The sequence below is a fragment of the Passer domesticus genome, chromosome Z (assembly GCF_036417665.1).
Source record: "Passer domesticus isolate bPasDom1 chromosome Z, bPasDom1.hap1, whole genome shotgun sequence".
Lineage (NCBI taxonomy): Eukaryota > Metazoa > Chordata > Aves > Passeriformes > Passeridae > Passer > Passer domesticus.
Genome location: NC_087512.1, coordinates 754,283 through 771,545, shown reverse-complemented (window position 1 = coordinate 771,545; position 17,263 = coordinate 754,283). Strand labels below are relative to the sequence as shown.

General features: G+C 55.6%; 2 protein-coding genes across 5 annotated transcripts in view; both read left to right on the top strand.

Moving 5' to 3' along the window:
- Positions 1-473: 473 nt before the first annotated feature.
- ELAC1 (elaC ribonuclease Z 1) lies at positions 474-8,598 on the top strand. Of its 3 annotated transcripts, none has more exons than XM_064403582.1 (4): positions 474-537; positions 2,822-3,046; positions 4,230-4,697; positions 5,381-8,598. In XM_064403582.1, the coding sequence occupies exons 2-4, from the start codon at positions 2,890-2,892 to the stop codon at positions 5,875-5,877; spliced, it is 1,122 nt and encodes a 373-aa protein (XP_064259652.1). In that variant the 5' UTR covers positions 474-537; positions 2,822-2,889; the 3' UTR covers positions 5,878-8,598. The 3 variants fall into 3 exon arrangements, with proteins under 3 accessions (XP_064259652.1, XP_064259651.1, XP_064259650.1); XM_064403581.1 differs by having other exon boundaries at positions 513-537; positions 2,825-3,046; XM_064403580.1 differs by lacking the exons at positions 474-537; positions 2,822-3,046 and having other exon boundaries at positions 3,057-4,697.
- Positions 8,599-15,451: 6,853 nt separating this feature from the next.
- Positions 15,452-17,263, top strand: part of SMAD4 (SMAD family member 4) — a 38,906-nt gene continuing 37,094 nt past the window's right edge. Inside the window, exon 1 of one of the 2 annotated variants that reach the window (XM_064402898.1) lies at positions 15,452-15,599. The gene's annotated coding sequence lies outside the window, so the exon portion shown is untranslated. The remainder of the gene's footprint in view (positions 15,600-17,263) is intronic. The other variant, XM_064402901.1, reaches the window with a different exon arrangement.

Sequence of the window (17,263 nt, the reverse complement as noted above, 5' to 3'; positions counted from 1 at the left end):
CCTGTGTGCTGTCCCTGCAGGCCTTGTCCCCAGTGCCTGGGCAGCTCTCCTGGAGCCCCTGCAGGCCCTGGCAGGGGCTCTCAGGTGTCCCTGCAGCCTTCTCTTGTGCAGGGGAGCAGCCCCAGCTGTGCCAGGCTGGCTCCAGAGCAGAGGGGCTCCAGCCCTGGCAGCATCTCCGTGCCTCCTCTGCACTGGCTGCAGCAGCTCCACGTCCTTGTGCTGCTGGAGCCAGGGCTGGGGCAGCTCTGCAGGTGGGGTCTCACCTGAGCCCAGGGCACAGGGGCAGGATCCCCCTGCCCTGCTGCCCACGCTGGGATCAGCCCAGGGCAGGGGGCTCAGGCTGGGGCAGCTCCAGCTCTCACCCACAGCACCCCCAGCTCCCCCTGCTCTCCCCGGCCGGGGTTGATCCCAGGGCTGTCCTGCCGGAGCAGCTCCGTGCCCCGGCCCTGCCCACACGCTCGCTCCGGGCGCGGCTCCCTCACGCAGGGCGGGCTCTGCTCCCGGCCCGCCCCGCCGGCCCCGCCGCCGCCCGCCGAGGTAAGGCCGGAGCGGAACGGGCCGGAGCGGGGCCGGGAGCGGGGCCGGGCCGGGGGCTGGGGCGGGTCGGGAGTGGGGCCGGGCCCCCACAGCCCATCCCGGTGTCCCCGGCGGAGCCATGGCCTGTCCCGCGTGCCCCGACCCCGGGCCGGGAAGGGCGGGGAGGCTGAGGGGAGCTCGGAGCGGCGGCGCCGAAAGGCAGAGCTCAGAGCCCCTGCCAGGGCTGGAGCCCCTGTGCTCTGGAGCCAGCCTGGCACAGCTGGGGCTGCTCCCCTGCACAAGAGAAGGCTGCAGGGACACCTGAGAGCCCCTGCCAGGGCCTGCAGGGGCTCCAGGAGAGCTGCCCAGGCACTGGGGACAAGGCCTGCAGGGACAGCACACAGGCCATGGCTGCACTGCCACAGGGCAGGCACACATTTTGGGATGTTGGGCAGGAATTGCTGGCTGGGAGGGTGGGCAGGCCCTGGCCCAGGGTGCCCAGAGCAGCTGTGGCTGCCCCTGCATCCCTGGCAGTGCCCAAGGCCAGGCTGGATGGGGCTGGGAGCAGCCTGGGACAGTGGGAGGTGTCCCTGCCCATGGCAGGGGTTGCAGTACAAGTATATTCAATGTTCCTTCCAATCCAAACCATTCAATTCTTGTATGATCCCATGGTTTTACACAGAGGGAAAGGAAAACACAAATACTTGCATTTGCAAAGTGTTTAGTTCTGCATTTTGTCTGAGATGGACGTGAATCATGGCTCCCCCTGAGCCCCCAAGGTCACACTGAGCACCTTGGTGTGCCTGGGAGGACCCTGCTGGCCCTCCTGGGAAGAGAGTGCTTTCCTTTGGAATTCCAGAATCCTGGAATGCTTTGTGTTACAGGGACCTCAAAGCCCACCCAGTGCCACACCTGCCATGGGCAGGGACACCTCCCACTGCCCCAGGCTGCTCCAAGCCCCATCCAGCCTGGCCTTGGGCACTGCCAGGGATCCAGGGGCAGCCACAGCTGCTCTGGGCACCCTGGGCCAGGGCCTCACACCCTCCCCAGGGAGAAAAGCTGGAAGTCTGTGGCATCTCATCTAAAAACAACTGACCTTGAGAAATTATTTTGAAAGCTGTCTGAAGATGTTAAGGCACCTGGAATTTTAAATCCTTCTGAAAAGAAGGCAGGAGCAAATTCTGGGAAGACTAGGGCTGGAGGAAGCCCACTCCATGAGGGGAGAGAGCAGTGGGCTGTCTGTGTCCTGCCCTGCAGACCAGGCTCCTCATCCAGACCCTGTCACAGACACCTCAGCAGCTGGGCACAGATGCTTTTGGGGTGAAACAGGAGTTCCCTGGCCTGGCCTGTGCTCTTGGGTCACCCCTGCTGCTCGTGGGCTCTGAGGTTGCTCTGGGGAAGTGACCCTTCCCCCTCTGCATCTCCTGGAATCCGGGAATGGTGCTTAAACGTCAGCAGAGACTGTTCCGTGAAACTCACCCTGAAATGCTCCTGGAGGGAGGGCTCACGCAGGAAAACTCAACATTTAAACAGAGCTCAGAGGAAAGAAATAGTGCTGGGGTTAGAGTTTAGAGCTGTTCCAGCTGGGTGGGGCTGTTTTCTCTGGGAATCCACACAGGTCGTGTGCGTGGGCTGCGTGTTTGCAATCTTCCAGCGACATGAGAAGGAAATCTCTGCCTGTGAATAATGTATTGTCTGAAAGTCAAATCCTGCTCTAGGCAGGTTTTGCTTTCATGTTTGAAGGGAAAGGGAATTTCATCCTCACACTGAACTGTGGAGGATGCCTTCACATCAGACAATGTTTGTTGGTTTCCCTGCACAAGTACATCAAATCACAGAGTACCCTGAGCTGGCAGGGACCCCCCAGGATCACCCAGCCCAGCTCCTGCCCTGCACAGCCCCCCAGCAACCCCACCCTGGCATCCCTGGCAGGGTGTCCAGAGGCTCCTGGAGCTCTGGCAGCCTCGGGGCTGTGCCCATTCCCTGGGGAGCCTGGGCAGGGCCAGCACCCTCTGGGGAAGAGCCTTGCCCTGATATCCACCCTAAACCTCCCTGGCACACTCCAGCCGTGCCCTGGGTGCTGCTCCTGTCCCAGCGCCTGGCACCTGGGTTCCAGCAGTGCCTGCTCTGTGTTCTGTGTCCCAGCAGTGCCTGCTCTGTGTTCTGTGTCCCAGCAGTGCCTGTTTGTGTCCCAGCACACACCTGCTCCGTGTTCTGTGTCCCAGCAGTGCCTGTTTGTGTCCCAGCACACACCTGCTCCGTGTTCTGTATTCCAGCAGTGCCTGCTCTGTGTTCTGTGTTCCAGCAGTGCCTGCTCCGTGTTCTGTGTCCCAGCACTCAGCCGGTCGGCGTTCCCGGTCCCTGCTGCCCGGGATGTCTCTGGAGCTCACCTTCCTGGGCACGGGCTCGGCGTTCCCGTCGCCGTGCCGCGGGGCCTCGGCGCTGGTGCTGCGCAGGGAAGGGCAGTGCTGGCTCTTCGACTGCGGCGAGGGGACGCAGACACAGCTGATGAGGAGCCACCTGCGAGCAGGTTTGTGCCGCTCTCGTGAGGGAGGGACAGCCCCGGGCAGGGCTGCCCAACCTGCTGGCAGCCGTCTCTGGCCGCCCCTCGGCTCTGGGCTGCCTCCCGCAGACAGTCTGAGCTCACTCACAGGGCTTGGCAGTGCCAAACCCGCAGAGCAGCTCCAAACAGGATCGGTTTGTTTGTTGTTTGTCTGGGGGCGGCTCTAGACACACCAGCCTTCCTGTGGGTAAATGTCTCTTTTCAAGTGTGTATTGGGGGTAACTTTCACCTTTTGGCAAATGAATCAGGAATAAAGCTCACCTCACTGTCACAGTCACTGTGCTTCCACAGTCCTCAGTGGCCAGAGATGACTTTTCTCCCCCAAAGAATGGAGATGAATTGTCAGTTACAAACAGAAATACAGGCTCCTGCTCCTCCAAAACCTGTAAGGGAATTTAATGACAGGCAGATGGAGTAATTTCCATGAAATTGTTTGCTGAATTAATCTTAAAACAAAAGGAGATTCTGTCGTTCCTGAGGCACAGCCCCAGCAGGTGCGGGAGGAATTGCCTGGCTCTGTGGGAGTGGGAGTTCAGCAGAGGAGACAGAGGCAGCCTGGTTACAGGACATTGTCTGCAGCGAGAGAGTTCTGGGCTCTTCTGACCCAGCGAGGGCAGGACAGCCCAGGCACCAAAGGAAGCCCAGACATTTACAGAGCAACTTTTCCTCTTGTTTTAAACAAACCAGTCAGCAACACTGGGGTTCTTGCCTCTTAAAAAACTCTGACATCAAAGCTGCATGCTGGTTTGGTGTTGGTTCTTCTTGATTTTGTTTTGGAGTCAAAAGGAGGAGCAACAGAAACTCCTCATTGTGTCCCTCCTTAGTCTACAGTTCTCCTGTAAGATTGAAGCCCAAATGCTGCCCAGCACTCCCTTGCATTTCACGTGGCAGGTGTCACCATTGTAAATGCTTGGCTTAGAAGGAGCTAAACCTTGCATCTCTGCAGCCTTTCCTCGGCCTGTCAGCCCAAAATCTTCCTTGTGTGGAGGGGGTGGGGAAAGAAATACCTTTTGGTCTGGGATTTGTCTGTTAAGCACTGCTTTTACTTTCCCTCCTCGCTTGTTTCAAACATCTTGCCAAACAGCGATCATTTCCGAGTTGCTGCATTGTTTATTTTCCTGGCTTTGTCTTTTCCTGTTCTCTTCAACAGCCAGAATCACCAAGATTTTCATCACTCACCTTCACGGCGACCACATCTTTGGGCTTCCTGGGCTGCTGTGCACGCTCAGCCTCCAGAAGGGCCCTGAAGGCAGCAAAGCACCCATTGATATTTACGGGCCCCTGGGGCTGCGGAGCTTCCTCTGGAGGAGCCTGGAGCTGTCCCACTCCCAGCCCCTGCTGCCCTACACCGTCACCGAGCTGGTCCCCACGCAGGACCAGTGCCCCCCAGGAGAGTTTAGGGACTTTTCTGGCTTGGACCGGGACCAGGCGCTTGGCCCGGCGCCTCCAGGGAGAGTTCTGCACCTGGATGCAGAGGAAGACTCCTACTTGCTGCTGGAGGATGAGCAGCTGGTTGTGAGAGCCTTCCGCCTCTTCCACCGCGTGCCCTCCTTCGGCTTCGTGCTGGAGGAGAAGCCCCGGCCTGGGAAGCTCAATGTGCGGAGACTGGAAGAGCTGGGTAGCTACTTTTACTTATTTTGCCTCTTTTTGCTTCTTTTATGACCACTTTCCTATGTGTCCTAGCAAATCCGAGCTGCTGTCTCTCTCCGTAGCCTGTTTTAACTCAGTTTTCTGTTTTCTGTCGGAGACATTTTGGCACCTGACCCCCGAGCTGCAGCCTGAGCCGGTGTGTCACACTGGTGCCAGGGAATATCACAGACCACTTTCATGCTGGGAACAGCCGACGAGCTCAGGTGCCAAAGTCTAAACAGCTCAGCGTGGCTGTCAGGAAAACATATGGCCAGTGTATTTTTATTATTTTCTTGACTTTAATATGAGCAGTATAACTGGGGGGTTTTGATATAGTTTCCCTGTGGCTGCCCCATCCCTGGCAGTGTCCAAAGCACCCAGGGACAATGGAGGGTGTCCCTGCCCACAGCAGGATGAACTTGGAGGTGCCTTCCAACCCAAGCCATGCTAGAATTCCATTATTTTCTTCAAACTCACTTCCTGCTAAGGTTACAAGCTCTCAATTAGTACAAAAAATCTGAAATACTAACAGATTTTTATACGGAGGCTGTGCTTTTTTCGGGTGAGTCAGCTTTGTGTCTGGCACACCTGGGGTGGCGTTTTCCAAAGCTGGCACTGATGTAACGTGGTGACTGCGCGTCGCTGACGGGCTGTTCTGCCTCTCCCTGCCAGGCGTGCCGCCGGGTCCCTTGTACGGGCAGCTGAAGAGCGGCGCTGCCGTGGTGCTGGAGAACGGCACGCGGGTGCAGCCCGGCCAGGTGCTGGGGCCGCCCGTGCCGGGCAGGAAGGTCTGCGTGCTGGGCGACTGCGCAGGGCCCGCGGGGCCCGGCGCCGCGCGGCTCTGCTGGGGCGCCGACCTGCTGGTGCACGAGGCCACGCTGGGGGACAGCCAGCGGGACAGGGCGCGCCAGCACGGGCACAGCACGCCCAGCACCGCCGCGGCCTTCGCCCGCCGCTGCCGCGCCAGGAGGCTGGTGCTGACCCACTTCAGCCAGCGGTACCGGCCCGGCGAGCCCCACGGCGGCCGCGAGGAGATGGACACGCTCAGGAGGGAGGCCGAGGCCGCCATGGGCGACCAGGAGGTGACGCTGGCCGAGGACTTCATGACCATCGAGATCCCAGTGAAAAACGAGGGCTTGGTGACCACAGAGGTGCCAGTGAAAAACTGAAACACGAGGACTTTGTGGTTACAGAGATCCCAATGAAACAGTGAAAAACGAGGACCTGGTGACCACAGAGGTCCCAGTGAAACAGTGAAAAACGAGGACTTTGTGACCACAGAGGTGCCAGTGAAAAACTGAAAAACCAAGGACTTCATAATGAGATCCCAGTGAAAAACGAGGACTTTGTGACCAGAGATCCCAAAGAAACAGGGATTTCATTACAAGATCCCAATGAAGCAGTGAGAACCAAGGACTTTCTGACCACAGAGATCCCAATGAAACAGTGAAAACCAGGGACTTCATAACAAGATCCCAATGAAACTGTGAGAATTGAGGGCTTCATGACAAGATCCCAATGAAACTGTGAAAAACAAGGACTTTGTGACCAAAGAGATCCCAGGGAAAAACTGAAAAACCAAGGACTTTGTGACCACAGAGATCCCAATGAAAAACTGAAAAACGAGGACTTTGTGACCACAGAGGTCCTAATTAAACAATAAAAACCAAGGACTTCATAATGAGATCCCAATGAAACTGTGAGAACCAAGGACTTTATGACAAGATCCTAATGAAACAGTGAAAAACAAGGACTTTGTGGCCACAGAGGTCCCAATGAAACAGTGAAAACAAAGGACTTTGTGACCACTGAGATCCCAACAAAACAGTGAAAACAAAAGCCTTCCTAATGAGAACCCAATGAAAGAGTGAGAACCAAGGACTGCATAACAAGAGCCCAATGAAAAAGTGAAAACAAGAGACTTTAGAGATACTGAGATCCTGATTAAAAAGTGAAAATCAGGATTTGTGACCATAGAAATCACAATGAAAAAGTGAAAAATGAGAACTTTGTGACCACAGAGATCCCAGTGAAAAACTGAAAACCAAGGACTTCCTAATGAGATCCCAATGAAACTGTGAGAAACGAGGACTTTATGACCACAGAGATCCCAATGAAACAATGAAGACCAAGGACTTCATAATGAAATCCCAATGAAGCGGTGAGAACTGGGGGCTTCATGACAAGATCCCAATGAAACAGTGAAAAACAAGGACTTTGTGACCACAGAGATCCCAATGAAACAATGAAGACCAAGGACTTCATAATGCGATCCCAATGAAGCAGTGAGAACTGAGGACTTCATAATGAGATTCCAATGAAACAATGAAAAACAAGGACTTTGTGACCACAGAGATCCCAATGAAAAACTGAAAAACCAAGGACTTTGTGACCACAGAGGTCCCAATGAAACAATGAAAACCAAGGACTTCATAACAAGATCCCAATGAAGCAGTGAAACACAAAGGACTTTAGAGATCCTAAGATCCTGATTAAAAAGTGAAAACTCAGGGTCTGTGACCACAGAAATCCCAATGAAACAGTGGAAAACGAGGACTTTGTGACCACAGAGATCCCAGTGGAACAGTGAAAGCCCAGGACTTGATGAGCACAGTGCAAACAGAGGCCTTCATGCCAAGGTCCCTGAAGAACTGAGTTTCCAGGGCTGTTGGGGTCCACTCCGGCTAGCTACAGACCCTTGCCCACACGATCCTTCACAGACAAAGGTAAAAGACTGAGAAGCGCTCTCCTCCACGTGGGAAACATTGTCCTTTATTCCAAGACACACATCAGGTGGACAAACCCATGGGAGGAAAGAGGGCATTCCCTGGTGGCAGGGGACGTTTATACCCTGGGATGGGGACAGAGGGAGAGGTGCACAGCCAGTGGGACACCAGTGAGGAGTAACCCAGGGGAGGGGTAACCCAGGGGAGAGACCACCAGGTGGTACCGGGATGGGTGAGGGAAACACCATGTGATGGGGAAAAGAATAACAAACCACATGATATAAGCTGTACTGTGCAATATAAAACTACTCTGTGCAGGTTCCCACTCTGCCAGCCCCACGCAGCGCCCTGGGCCTGACTGCTGGTGAGGGACACTGGAGTAACCAGGCTCTGAGAGCTGGGGCCAGCTGTGCTCAGCTCTTCTCGTTCCACCCTGCATGTGAAGTTTCCTCATACACGAACAGAGTTTAGGCCTCCTGTCAGAACTGCATTTACAATTTGATCTGTTCTGAGCTCTGGAGCATCAGCGCTGCATTTTCACACCCAGAAAGGTTTGGGAAGCCTGCTCTGGAAGTCTCTAGGCAGGTGGCAAGTGCTCTTCATTAAACTGTCCCTCCAAACGCATTCTGAAGGATAAATTATCCTGATTTGTGCCTGCTGAAATGCCCCTGTGGGGGAGTTCCACACTCTGTTTCTGCAGTGACTTCACTCCTTCTGCTGAGGGCACACAGACCCTGCTTTTACCTCCTGTCCTCCCCACTCAAACCAGAACCTGGGGTTTCCCACATTTTGGCTGAATTTGCTGATCTGAAGCTGTGAGGAATTTTTAATTGAGACCAGACTTTTGAATTATTTTTGATGATGCAGCTTATTTTTTTATCTTTTACATAAGTAAGAAAGGTGAGTTCAGCTCACATCTTCATAGTTTAGTTCAGAAGACTTCTAGTTACAAAACCTTTTAAAGATTTATTAACTAACAAAACACTGTCAACAAGAACTTAATCTTTAAATATTTTATCTTATGGATTCATGCTACAGTGGTTTTTTAGTTAATTATAACACACAAACTTAGAGCAGTGTATCTTTAATTTCTTGATTACTTTTATAACTACTTTTATTTTTTCTATATCTTAAGTTTTAAAACTTTAAACTTTCCTTTGCTTAGCTTAACGTGTGTTGCTTTAAACTCTAAATCCACATTCTCACTTTTAATGCTTAAGTTTAGAAACCTTTTCCAACATCTCAAATCAAATCCTGTGTTTAATCCCAAACTTTAACACACCCAAAAAGTCTAAAAATTCCTAAACTTTATTCTAAAAATTCTAAACTTTAACAAACCCAAATTCCTGAGAATTCCTTACATGTGAGATTGCAGCAGGAAGCACGATCAGTGCTGTTGAGGAGGCTGCCCTGGGTTGTTCCCTGGCGGCTGGAGCCCAGGGCCAGTCTGAGTGCAGTGCTGGTGCTGCTGTGGTGGAGGGGAGGAGAAGGGCTGAGATTCCTGGAGTCGGACCCAGGACATCCCCATGGATGGCTCAGAGCCCTGGCAGGAAGCCAAAGACACCCGGGGATTGGATCTCAACCCATGGAGCAAATTACCAACCTTGTGTGAAGAGCCACAAGGCACAGAAGTTTCAGCAGCATAGCAGCAGCTCTCACAGGGGGAAAGGTGGAATTTCGAAGATTTTCACTATGGGGACAAATATGGAGGGGTTTGGGCGTTGTCCTCTCCTTCTTCCTTCTTCCTGGCCTCCCTCTTCCTGGTGATGGTGGCACTCTGGGATTGGTTTAGGGTAGAAAGTCCCTGTCTAACACAGGTGATGGGTGTTGGAACATAACTGTAAATATGGAATATATAGGTTATATATTACATATATATATGTAATATTTCTATACAGTTATGTTCCAACACCTACCACCTTTACATATTTACAGTTATGCAAAGTTACCTTACAAAAGACAACACCACTCCAGGGGTGTGCAGTGTGCCTCAGACTGACCTGCAGAGCAGAGCTCGGCAGGCCAGACAGAAAATGTTTGAGATAAGAAATAATAAACAACCTTGAGAACGAAACCAAAGACTTCTAACTCCTTCTTCGACAGCTGGGTGGGGGAAAAGAGATTTTTAACACTCCTGGGGGTCATCTCAGCCAGAGGAGATCCGAGAGCTGGTGTCTGGCCACTGGGGCACACTGTTACATCTGCCCAGTTACCCCACCATAAAGGAAAACCAAACTAAATTAAATGTAGCAGCAATTCTAATTAAGTAGCTTAAAATATATATAAAACTGAATACGCTTGAAATATTGACAGTATAATTTGGTTAAAATAAGGGATAATTTGGTCCTGATAATAGTGCATAAGCAAAAATAACCGTGCAGATTAAAGAGTGCAGGGTCCTTGGACCCCTGTCACCCCACATACAAACTTGCCAAGCCAAAATTCCCTTTTTATGCTGTACGTCATCACCATCTCCTCCCATTTTTGATTTGTCACACCTGTATCTCCACCCTCATCATCACCTTCATCACGCATGCTGCACCATTTTTTAGGTGGTCCCCCGCTCTTTGGGGGTCCCTGATGAAGGCCTCTCCTCTTCCTCGGTGTTCTTTGATTCACATTTGGATTACACATGCACACCAAGCTGGTGTAATGTAAGCCAAAGCTAATATCACAAAAGCCAATAGTATGTTCTGGCATCAAATCTCAAAATTAGCGTTTTCCTGGGACCCAACCAAATTTTCTGTTCTTTCTGTTAATTTTCGTCATTGTTATTTCTTGCTTCTTCCTGTCCTGAACATCTGCAGCAAAAGGGGGGCAGCTCCTTCTGCTTTTAACTGTTTTACTATTTCCAAATATTAATTATTGCGTCAATATTGATTGCTGTTTCACACCTATTTACCCCAATACCAGCACCAAACGTGCTTCAGATGCAGAGGGGGTGTTTGATTTCTTGAAGCAGCGATGCCAGGAGGAGCGGCGGACATGAGGAGCCTGGAACTCGCCGATTTCTCTGTTTTTCCCTCAGAAATGCCGTGTGAGGCGGGCAGACTGTGCCGACACGCTCTGGCTCCCCCCTCACTGCACTCCTTTCCCTTTGACACGAGCAGTGGCTTTGACAAGTGCAGGGCCGTGGCACCCCGCTCGGTTTTGGGTGGCCAGGAGCTGGGTGTGCTCCGGGTGTGACGCAGGGACAGAAGGCCGGTGTGGTGCTGCTCGCTGGACACCCAAAAACGCCCTTTTTACACCCATCCACGGCGGTGACAGGCAGCTCACGGCTTCAGGGCTGGGGCTCAGGGCTGCATCCCGGCTCAGAGCGCGTCATTTTGGGTGAGGGGCAGCGAGGGAGGGGGTGTCACCCTGCAGCTCAGGTCGGGGCTCTGGGGATTGCGGCACAGCGGAAATTCCTGCAGTTCCACCGCAATTCCACTGCAACCGCTGCAGTTCCACCGCAATTCCACTGAAATTCCTGCAGTTCCACTGCAGTTCCACTGCAATCCCACTGAAATTCCTGCAGTTCCACCGCAATTCCACTGCAATCCCACTGAAATTCCTGCAGTTCCACCGCAATTCCACTGCAGCTCCTGCAGTTCCACTGCAATTCCACTGAAATTCCACTGAAATTCCTGCAGTTCCACCGCAATTCCACTGAAATTCCTGCAGTTCCACCGCAATCCCACTGAAATTCCTGCAGTTCCACCGCAATTCCACTGAAATTCCTGCAGTTCCACCGCAATCCCACTGAAATTCCTGCAGTTCCACCGCAATTCCACTGAAATTCCTGCAGTTCCACCGCAATCCCACTGAAATTCCTGCAGTTCCACCGCAATTCCACTGAAATTCTTGCAGTTCCACTGCAATCCCACTGAAATTCCTGCAGTTCCACCGCAATTCCACTGCATCTCCTGCAGTTCCACCGCAATTCCACTGAAATTCCTGCAGTTCCACTGCAATTCCACCACAATTCCACTGCAATCCCACTCTAATTCCACTGAAATTCTACCGTACTTCCACCACAATCCCACTGAAATTCCACCACAACTCCACTGCAATTCCACTGAAATTCCTGCAATTCCACTGCAATTCCACTCTAATTCTACCACAATCCAACTGCAATTCCACCGCAATTCCACTCTAATTCCACTGAAATTCTACCACGATTCCACTGCAATTCCACCGCAATTCCACTGCAATTCCACCATAATTCCACTGCAATCCCACTGAAATTCTACCGCAATTCCACCATAATTCCACTGCAATCCCACTCTAATTCCACTGCAATTCCACCATAATTCCACTGAAATTCTACCACAATTCTACCGCAATTCCACCGCAATTCCACTGCAATCCCACTGCAATCCCACTCTAATTCCACTGCAATTCCACCGCAATTCCACCACAATTCCACCGCAATTCCACTGAAATTCTACCACAATTCCACCGCAATTCCACTGAAATTCTACCACAATTCCACCGCAATTCCACTGCAATTCCACTCTAATTCCACTGCAATCCCACTGCAATTCCACCGAAATTCCACTGCAATCCCACTGCAAGCCCACTGCAATCCCACTGCAAGCCCACTGCAATCCCACTGCAATCCCACTGCAATCCCACTGCAATTCCACCGCAATTCCACTGCAATTCTACCACAATTCCACTGCAATCCCACCGCAATCCTACCGCAGTCCCACTGCCATCCATCCCACAGGAGAGCCAAGGCAGGGAATGTTCCCTGCCCTGCCCTGAGAAGAGGGGCTGGAGGCTGCCTCGAGGCCGGATCGAGGCCGGATCATTTGCCGTGGAATTAAACCATGGCTGCTTTTGGGCACGGCAGTGAATCAGAGCACACTCAGCGCCGGGCTGTGTAAAACTTCCGTGCTCTCCGTTTAGTGCATTTCAGCGCTTGAGAACATTTGAGCTGCAGTTGCCTCTTTCCCAGCAGACCCGTGTGTCCTTGCTTACCGTGCTCCATCCACTCCCCTGAAAGTCTGGATTCCAAATTACCCTGTAATTCCGACTGCTAATGAAACCTGAATTAAATTAACGGGTCAGGAGAGGTTTGGGCCATGAGCTGCCCATGTTCTCAATGAGTTTATCGTTCCAAAATTCCTTTGCTTTCAAGCAGATGTGCCTGAGGGATTCCCTGGCAGCAGACAAGGACTCTGCTCTGGACCACGAGGCAGTTTTAACAAGTTCTGGGTGTGTAAAGAGTTTCTGAAATCATTTTTAAGCTCCGAGTAACTAATTTTAAACATCCTTCTGCCTTCCTGGAAGAGCTCCCCTCGGTCCAGTTCCTTTTTCCAGCTGTCTCCAGTGGAAGGAGAGGTTGAAACTGCAGAAGAAGCTTTTCACGCTGTGGGAAGGAGGGAGGGCAGGGAGCCAGAGTTCTGTGAGAGCAGGGATGCTCCTGGGCCCGGGGAGGTGGAGGGGATGTGGAGAGGGGTTCCCTGAGCACAGGAACGCCGGGATACAGCTGTGGGAGCACGGGGAGCCCCAGCCCGGGCCAGGAAGGGAGATCCAGCAGGGAAATGCAGCTGAGGGTGTGCCAGCCTTGGAGCCAGCTGCTCCCCTGGCCCGGGGGGACTGCAGCTGCCAGGGCCCAGAAATAAACACGGCCTTCGTTTGTGTGTTTGTTTGCTTGGAGGAGTTTTGGGGTGTTTGTTTGTTTGTTTGTTTTGTTTGGGGGTTTTTGGGGTTTGTTTTTTGGGGGTTTGTTTTTGTTGTTTTTTGGTTTTGGTTTGGTTTTTTTTTGTTTGGGTTTCTTGCTGTATTGGGTTTTTTTGTTGGGGTTTTTTTTTTGGTTTTTGGGTTTTTTTGGGTTTTTTTTGTATTGGTGGGGTTTTGGGGGATTTTTTTGCTTTTTTTGTTCATTTTGGGTGTTTTGGTTTGGTTTGGTTTTGGTTTAGTTTTTTGGGGGGTTTTTTTGTTTGTGTTTTTTTTTTGTTTGTTTGTTTGTTTTTTGGGTTTTTTGGTTTTTGTTTTTTTTTGCTTGTTTGGGTTTTTTGGTTTTTTGGGGTTTTTTGTTTTTTGGGTTTTTTTTTTTTTGTTTTTGGGGGGTTTTTTTTGTGTGGTTTTTTTTGTTGTTGTTGTTGGTTGGTTGGTTGGTTTTTTTGTTGTTGTATTTTTGTTTGCTTTGGGTACTTTTTTTTTTACAGACTTTAAAAGCAGCCTCTCTCACTGGGTTACGTTTGTTTGTAAGGAGCAGCACGTTAATTATTTACCCGGGGTGGTTTTGTTCCAGAAGTGCGTGTCCTGGCGAGGTGGCAGCACTGGCCCGGGTCTCCCTGAAATCCCTGGTTTGGCACGGGGGGCAGCTTAGTGCAAAGTCAGTAATTCTTACTGGTTATAATAAATAAATAAATATCATTATTAATAGGAACACACGGACGGGCAGCTGCAGTTTGACCTGTGGGACGCAGCAGAGGCTCTGGGAGCAGGGGTGGTGACCAGCCCCGAGCCCTGGGGACACGGGGCCGGTGTCACCCCCGTGCTGCAGCCCGGCTCTGCCCAGCCCTGCACGCCGCTGCTGGCACCAGAGCCAGCCCCGGGTGTCCCCGGCTCACAGCCCTGCTCCTGTCTGCCCCTAAAGCTGGGTTTAACCATCCACGGCGCCCCTGGCACAGCCCGGCAGGTTCGGGTGCGTTTTGGGGTTCTCCCTCCCGGCACAGGTGAGGGAGGTGATGGCTGAGGGGGGTCACAGCTCATTATTTCTGTAATTAGGTGTTGGGGATATGGCAGGAATTGGTGCCAGGGGGTCACAGACGTGTGTATCAAACAGGTTATTAAAGGGGGACCAGGGTTTAATGCCAGAGTGACACCTGGGCTGGCTGGCAAGGGGTTAGGGTTAGGGAGAGCTGCCCAGGCACTGGGGACAAGGCCTGCAGGGACAGCACACAGGCCATGGCTGCACTGCCACAGGGCAGGCACACATTTTGGGATGTTGGGCAGGAATTGGTGGCTGGGAGGGTGGGCAGGCCCTGGCCCAGGGTGCCCAGAGCAGCTGTGGCTGCTCCTGGATCCCTGGCAGTGCCCAAGGCCAGGCTGGACGGGGCTGGGAGCAGCCTGGGACAGTGGAAGGTGTCCCTGCCCATGGCAGGGGGTGGCACTGGATGGGCTTTAAGGTTCCTTTGAATCCAAAACATTTCGGTGTTATGTGAGATATTTCGCCCTTGTGGGGCTGTGCGTCTCTTGGGGCTTTGTTCCCACGGCCACATTCAGGGGTTCACCCTCACGGCCCAGCGTCCCCCAGCCCCTCAGTGCCCATTCCTGCTGTGGAACCACCACCGGGAATGGACACGAGGGCTGGAGCAGGGCAGGGAACGGGGCTGGGAAGGGGCTGGAGCCCCAGGAGAGGCTGAGGGAGCTGGGAAGGGGCTGAGCCTGGAGCAAAGGAGGCTCAGGGGGGACCTTGTGGCTCTGCACAGCTCCTGCCAGGAGGGGACAGCCGGGGGGGTCGGGCTGTGCTCCCAGGGAACAGGGACAGGAGGAGAGGGAACGGCCTCAGGGCAGGCACAGCAGGAATTTCCCCTGGAAAGGGCTCAGGAACTGGAGCTGCCCGGGAGCTCTGCGGTGCCCGGCCATGGGGGCGTCCAAGGCGGCCGGGAGGCGGCACGCAGAGCTGCGGGCGGCTGTCCCGGCGGGAAGGGGGGCCCATCCCGGTGCCGGTGCCGGTGCCGGTGCCGGTGCCGGTGCCGGTCCTGGTCCTGGTCCTGGTCCTGGTCCCTGTCCCGGGTCTCTCCCCTCACGGATCCCGTGACAGCCCCGCTCCCCGCCCTCCCGCTCCCCGCGCCGCCGCAGCGCCGCCCGCCAACCACAAACACAACGCGCCCGCCCGCGCCCCTCTCGGCGCCGCGCAGGCGCCGCGGGACCCGGATGTGGCGCATGCGCGGCGGCGGCGGCGGCGGCCCGGACGTGTCGGCGGCGGCCGCGGCGGCGAGAGCGGCGAGAGCGAGCGGCGAACGGAGAGCGGCGAGCGGCGAGCGGCGCGGCCAGCGCGGCCAGCAGGCGGCGGCGGCGGCCGGCAGCGGGCGGGCGCTGCCCCCGGCGCCCGCGAGCGCCGCCCCGCCCCGCCCCGGCGCGCGGAGGGGAGGGGGCGGAGGCCGCGGGCCTTGCCCCGCCGCCGCCCCTCACGGCGGGCCCGGGCCGCGCCCGCACGGGCCCAGGTAACCCCCGCGCCCCGCCGGGTCGCTCCGGCCCCGCCCCGCGCGCCTCCCGCCCGGCTCGCTCCGCGCCGCCCCTCCCTCACGGCGCCGGCCCGGCCCGGCCGCGCCGAGCCCTCACCGCCCCTCCCGTGCCCTCCGCGGCCAGAACGGCGCGGGGAGCCCCGCACTCCCGCTGCCAAACTTTCTAGTCTCGCGGCTCGGTCTCCGGGCAGCCGTGAGCCGCGGCCGAGCGTCGCCCCGCCGGGGTTTAGGGTCCCGGGTCCCGGGGCACTGCCGCGGGGCGCTGCCGGGGCTCGGGCCGCGCACGGGCTCTGGGAACCACCGGTGCTGATCACCGGGAGTGCCCGGCTCCGCGGCGTGGCCGCGGGCTCGGCAGCCGGGCCGCGGCTGCTGCCGGGGGCAGGGGTGACCCAGCGCGGGATGGGGTCCGGGAGAGCACGGACACACTGCCGCGGACAGCCCGCAGCGCCCTGAGCCGGGACCGCCGAGCGCCCTGCCCCGGCCAGCGGGCAGCTCTGCAGGGCTCCTGTCCCATCCCAGGGCTCCTGTCCCATCCCAGGGCTCCTGTCCCTGCTCTGCAGGGCTCCTGTCCCATCCCAGGGCTCCTGTCCCATCCCAGGGCTCCTGTCCCTGCTCTGCAGGGCTCCTGTCCCATCCCAGGGCTCCTGTCCCTGCTCTGCAGGGCTCCTGTCCCTGCTCAGAGCTCCTGTCCCTGCTCTGCAGGGCTCCTGTCCCATCCCAGGGCTCCTGTCCCTGCTCTGCAGGGCTCCTGTCCCATCCCAGGGCTCCTGTCCCTGCTCTGCAGGGCTCCTGTCCCATCCCAGGGCTCCTGTCCCTGCTCTGCAGGGCTCCTGTCCCTGCTCAGAGCTCCTGTCCCTGCTCTGCAGGGCTCCTGTCCCTGCTCAGAGCTCCTGTCCCTGCTCTGCAGGGCTCCTGTCCCATCCCAGGGCTCCTGTCCCTGCTCTGCAGGGCTCCTGTCCCATCCCAGGGCTCCTGTCCCTGCTCTGCAGGGCTCCTGTCCCTGCTCAGGGCTCCTGTCCCTGCTCAGGGCTCCTGTCCCAGCTCAGAGCTCCTGTCCCTGCTCAGGGCTCCTGTCCCTGCTCTGCAGGGCTCCTGTCCCATCCCAGGGCTCCTGTCCCTGCTCTGCAGAGCTCCTGTCCCTGCTCAGAGCTCCTGTCCCTGCTCAGGGCTCCTGTCCCTGCTCAGAGCTCCTGTCCCTGCTCTGCAGGGCTCCTGTCCCTGCTCAGGGCTCCTGTCCCAGCTCAGAGCTCCTGTCCCTGCTCTGCAGGGCTCCTGTCCCAGCTCAGAGCTCCTGTCCCTGCTCAGGGCTCCTGTCCCTGCTCAGAGCTCCTGTCCCTGCTCAGAGCTCCTGTCCCTGCTCAGAGCTCCTGTCCCTGCTCAGGGCTCCTGTCCCAGCTCAGAGCTCCTGTCCCTGCTCAGGGCTCCTGTCCCAGCTCAGGGCTCCTGTCCCTGCTCTGCAGGGCTCCTGTCCCATCCCAGGGCTCCTGTCCCTGCTCAGGGCTCCTGTCCCTGCTCAGGGCTCCTGTCCCAGCTCAGAGCTCCTGTCCCTGCTCAGGGCTCCTGTCCCAGCTCAGGGCTCCTGTCCCTGCTCAGGGCTCCTGTCCCAGCTCAGAGCTCCTGTCCCTGCTCAGGGCTCCTGTCCC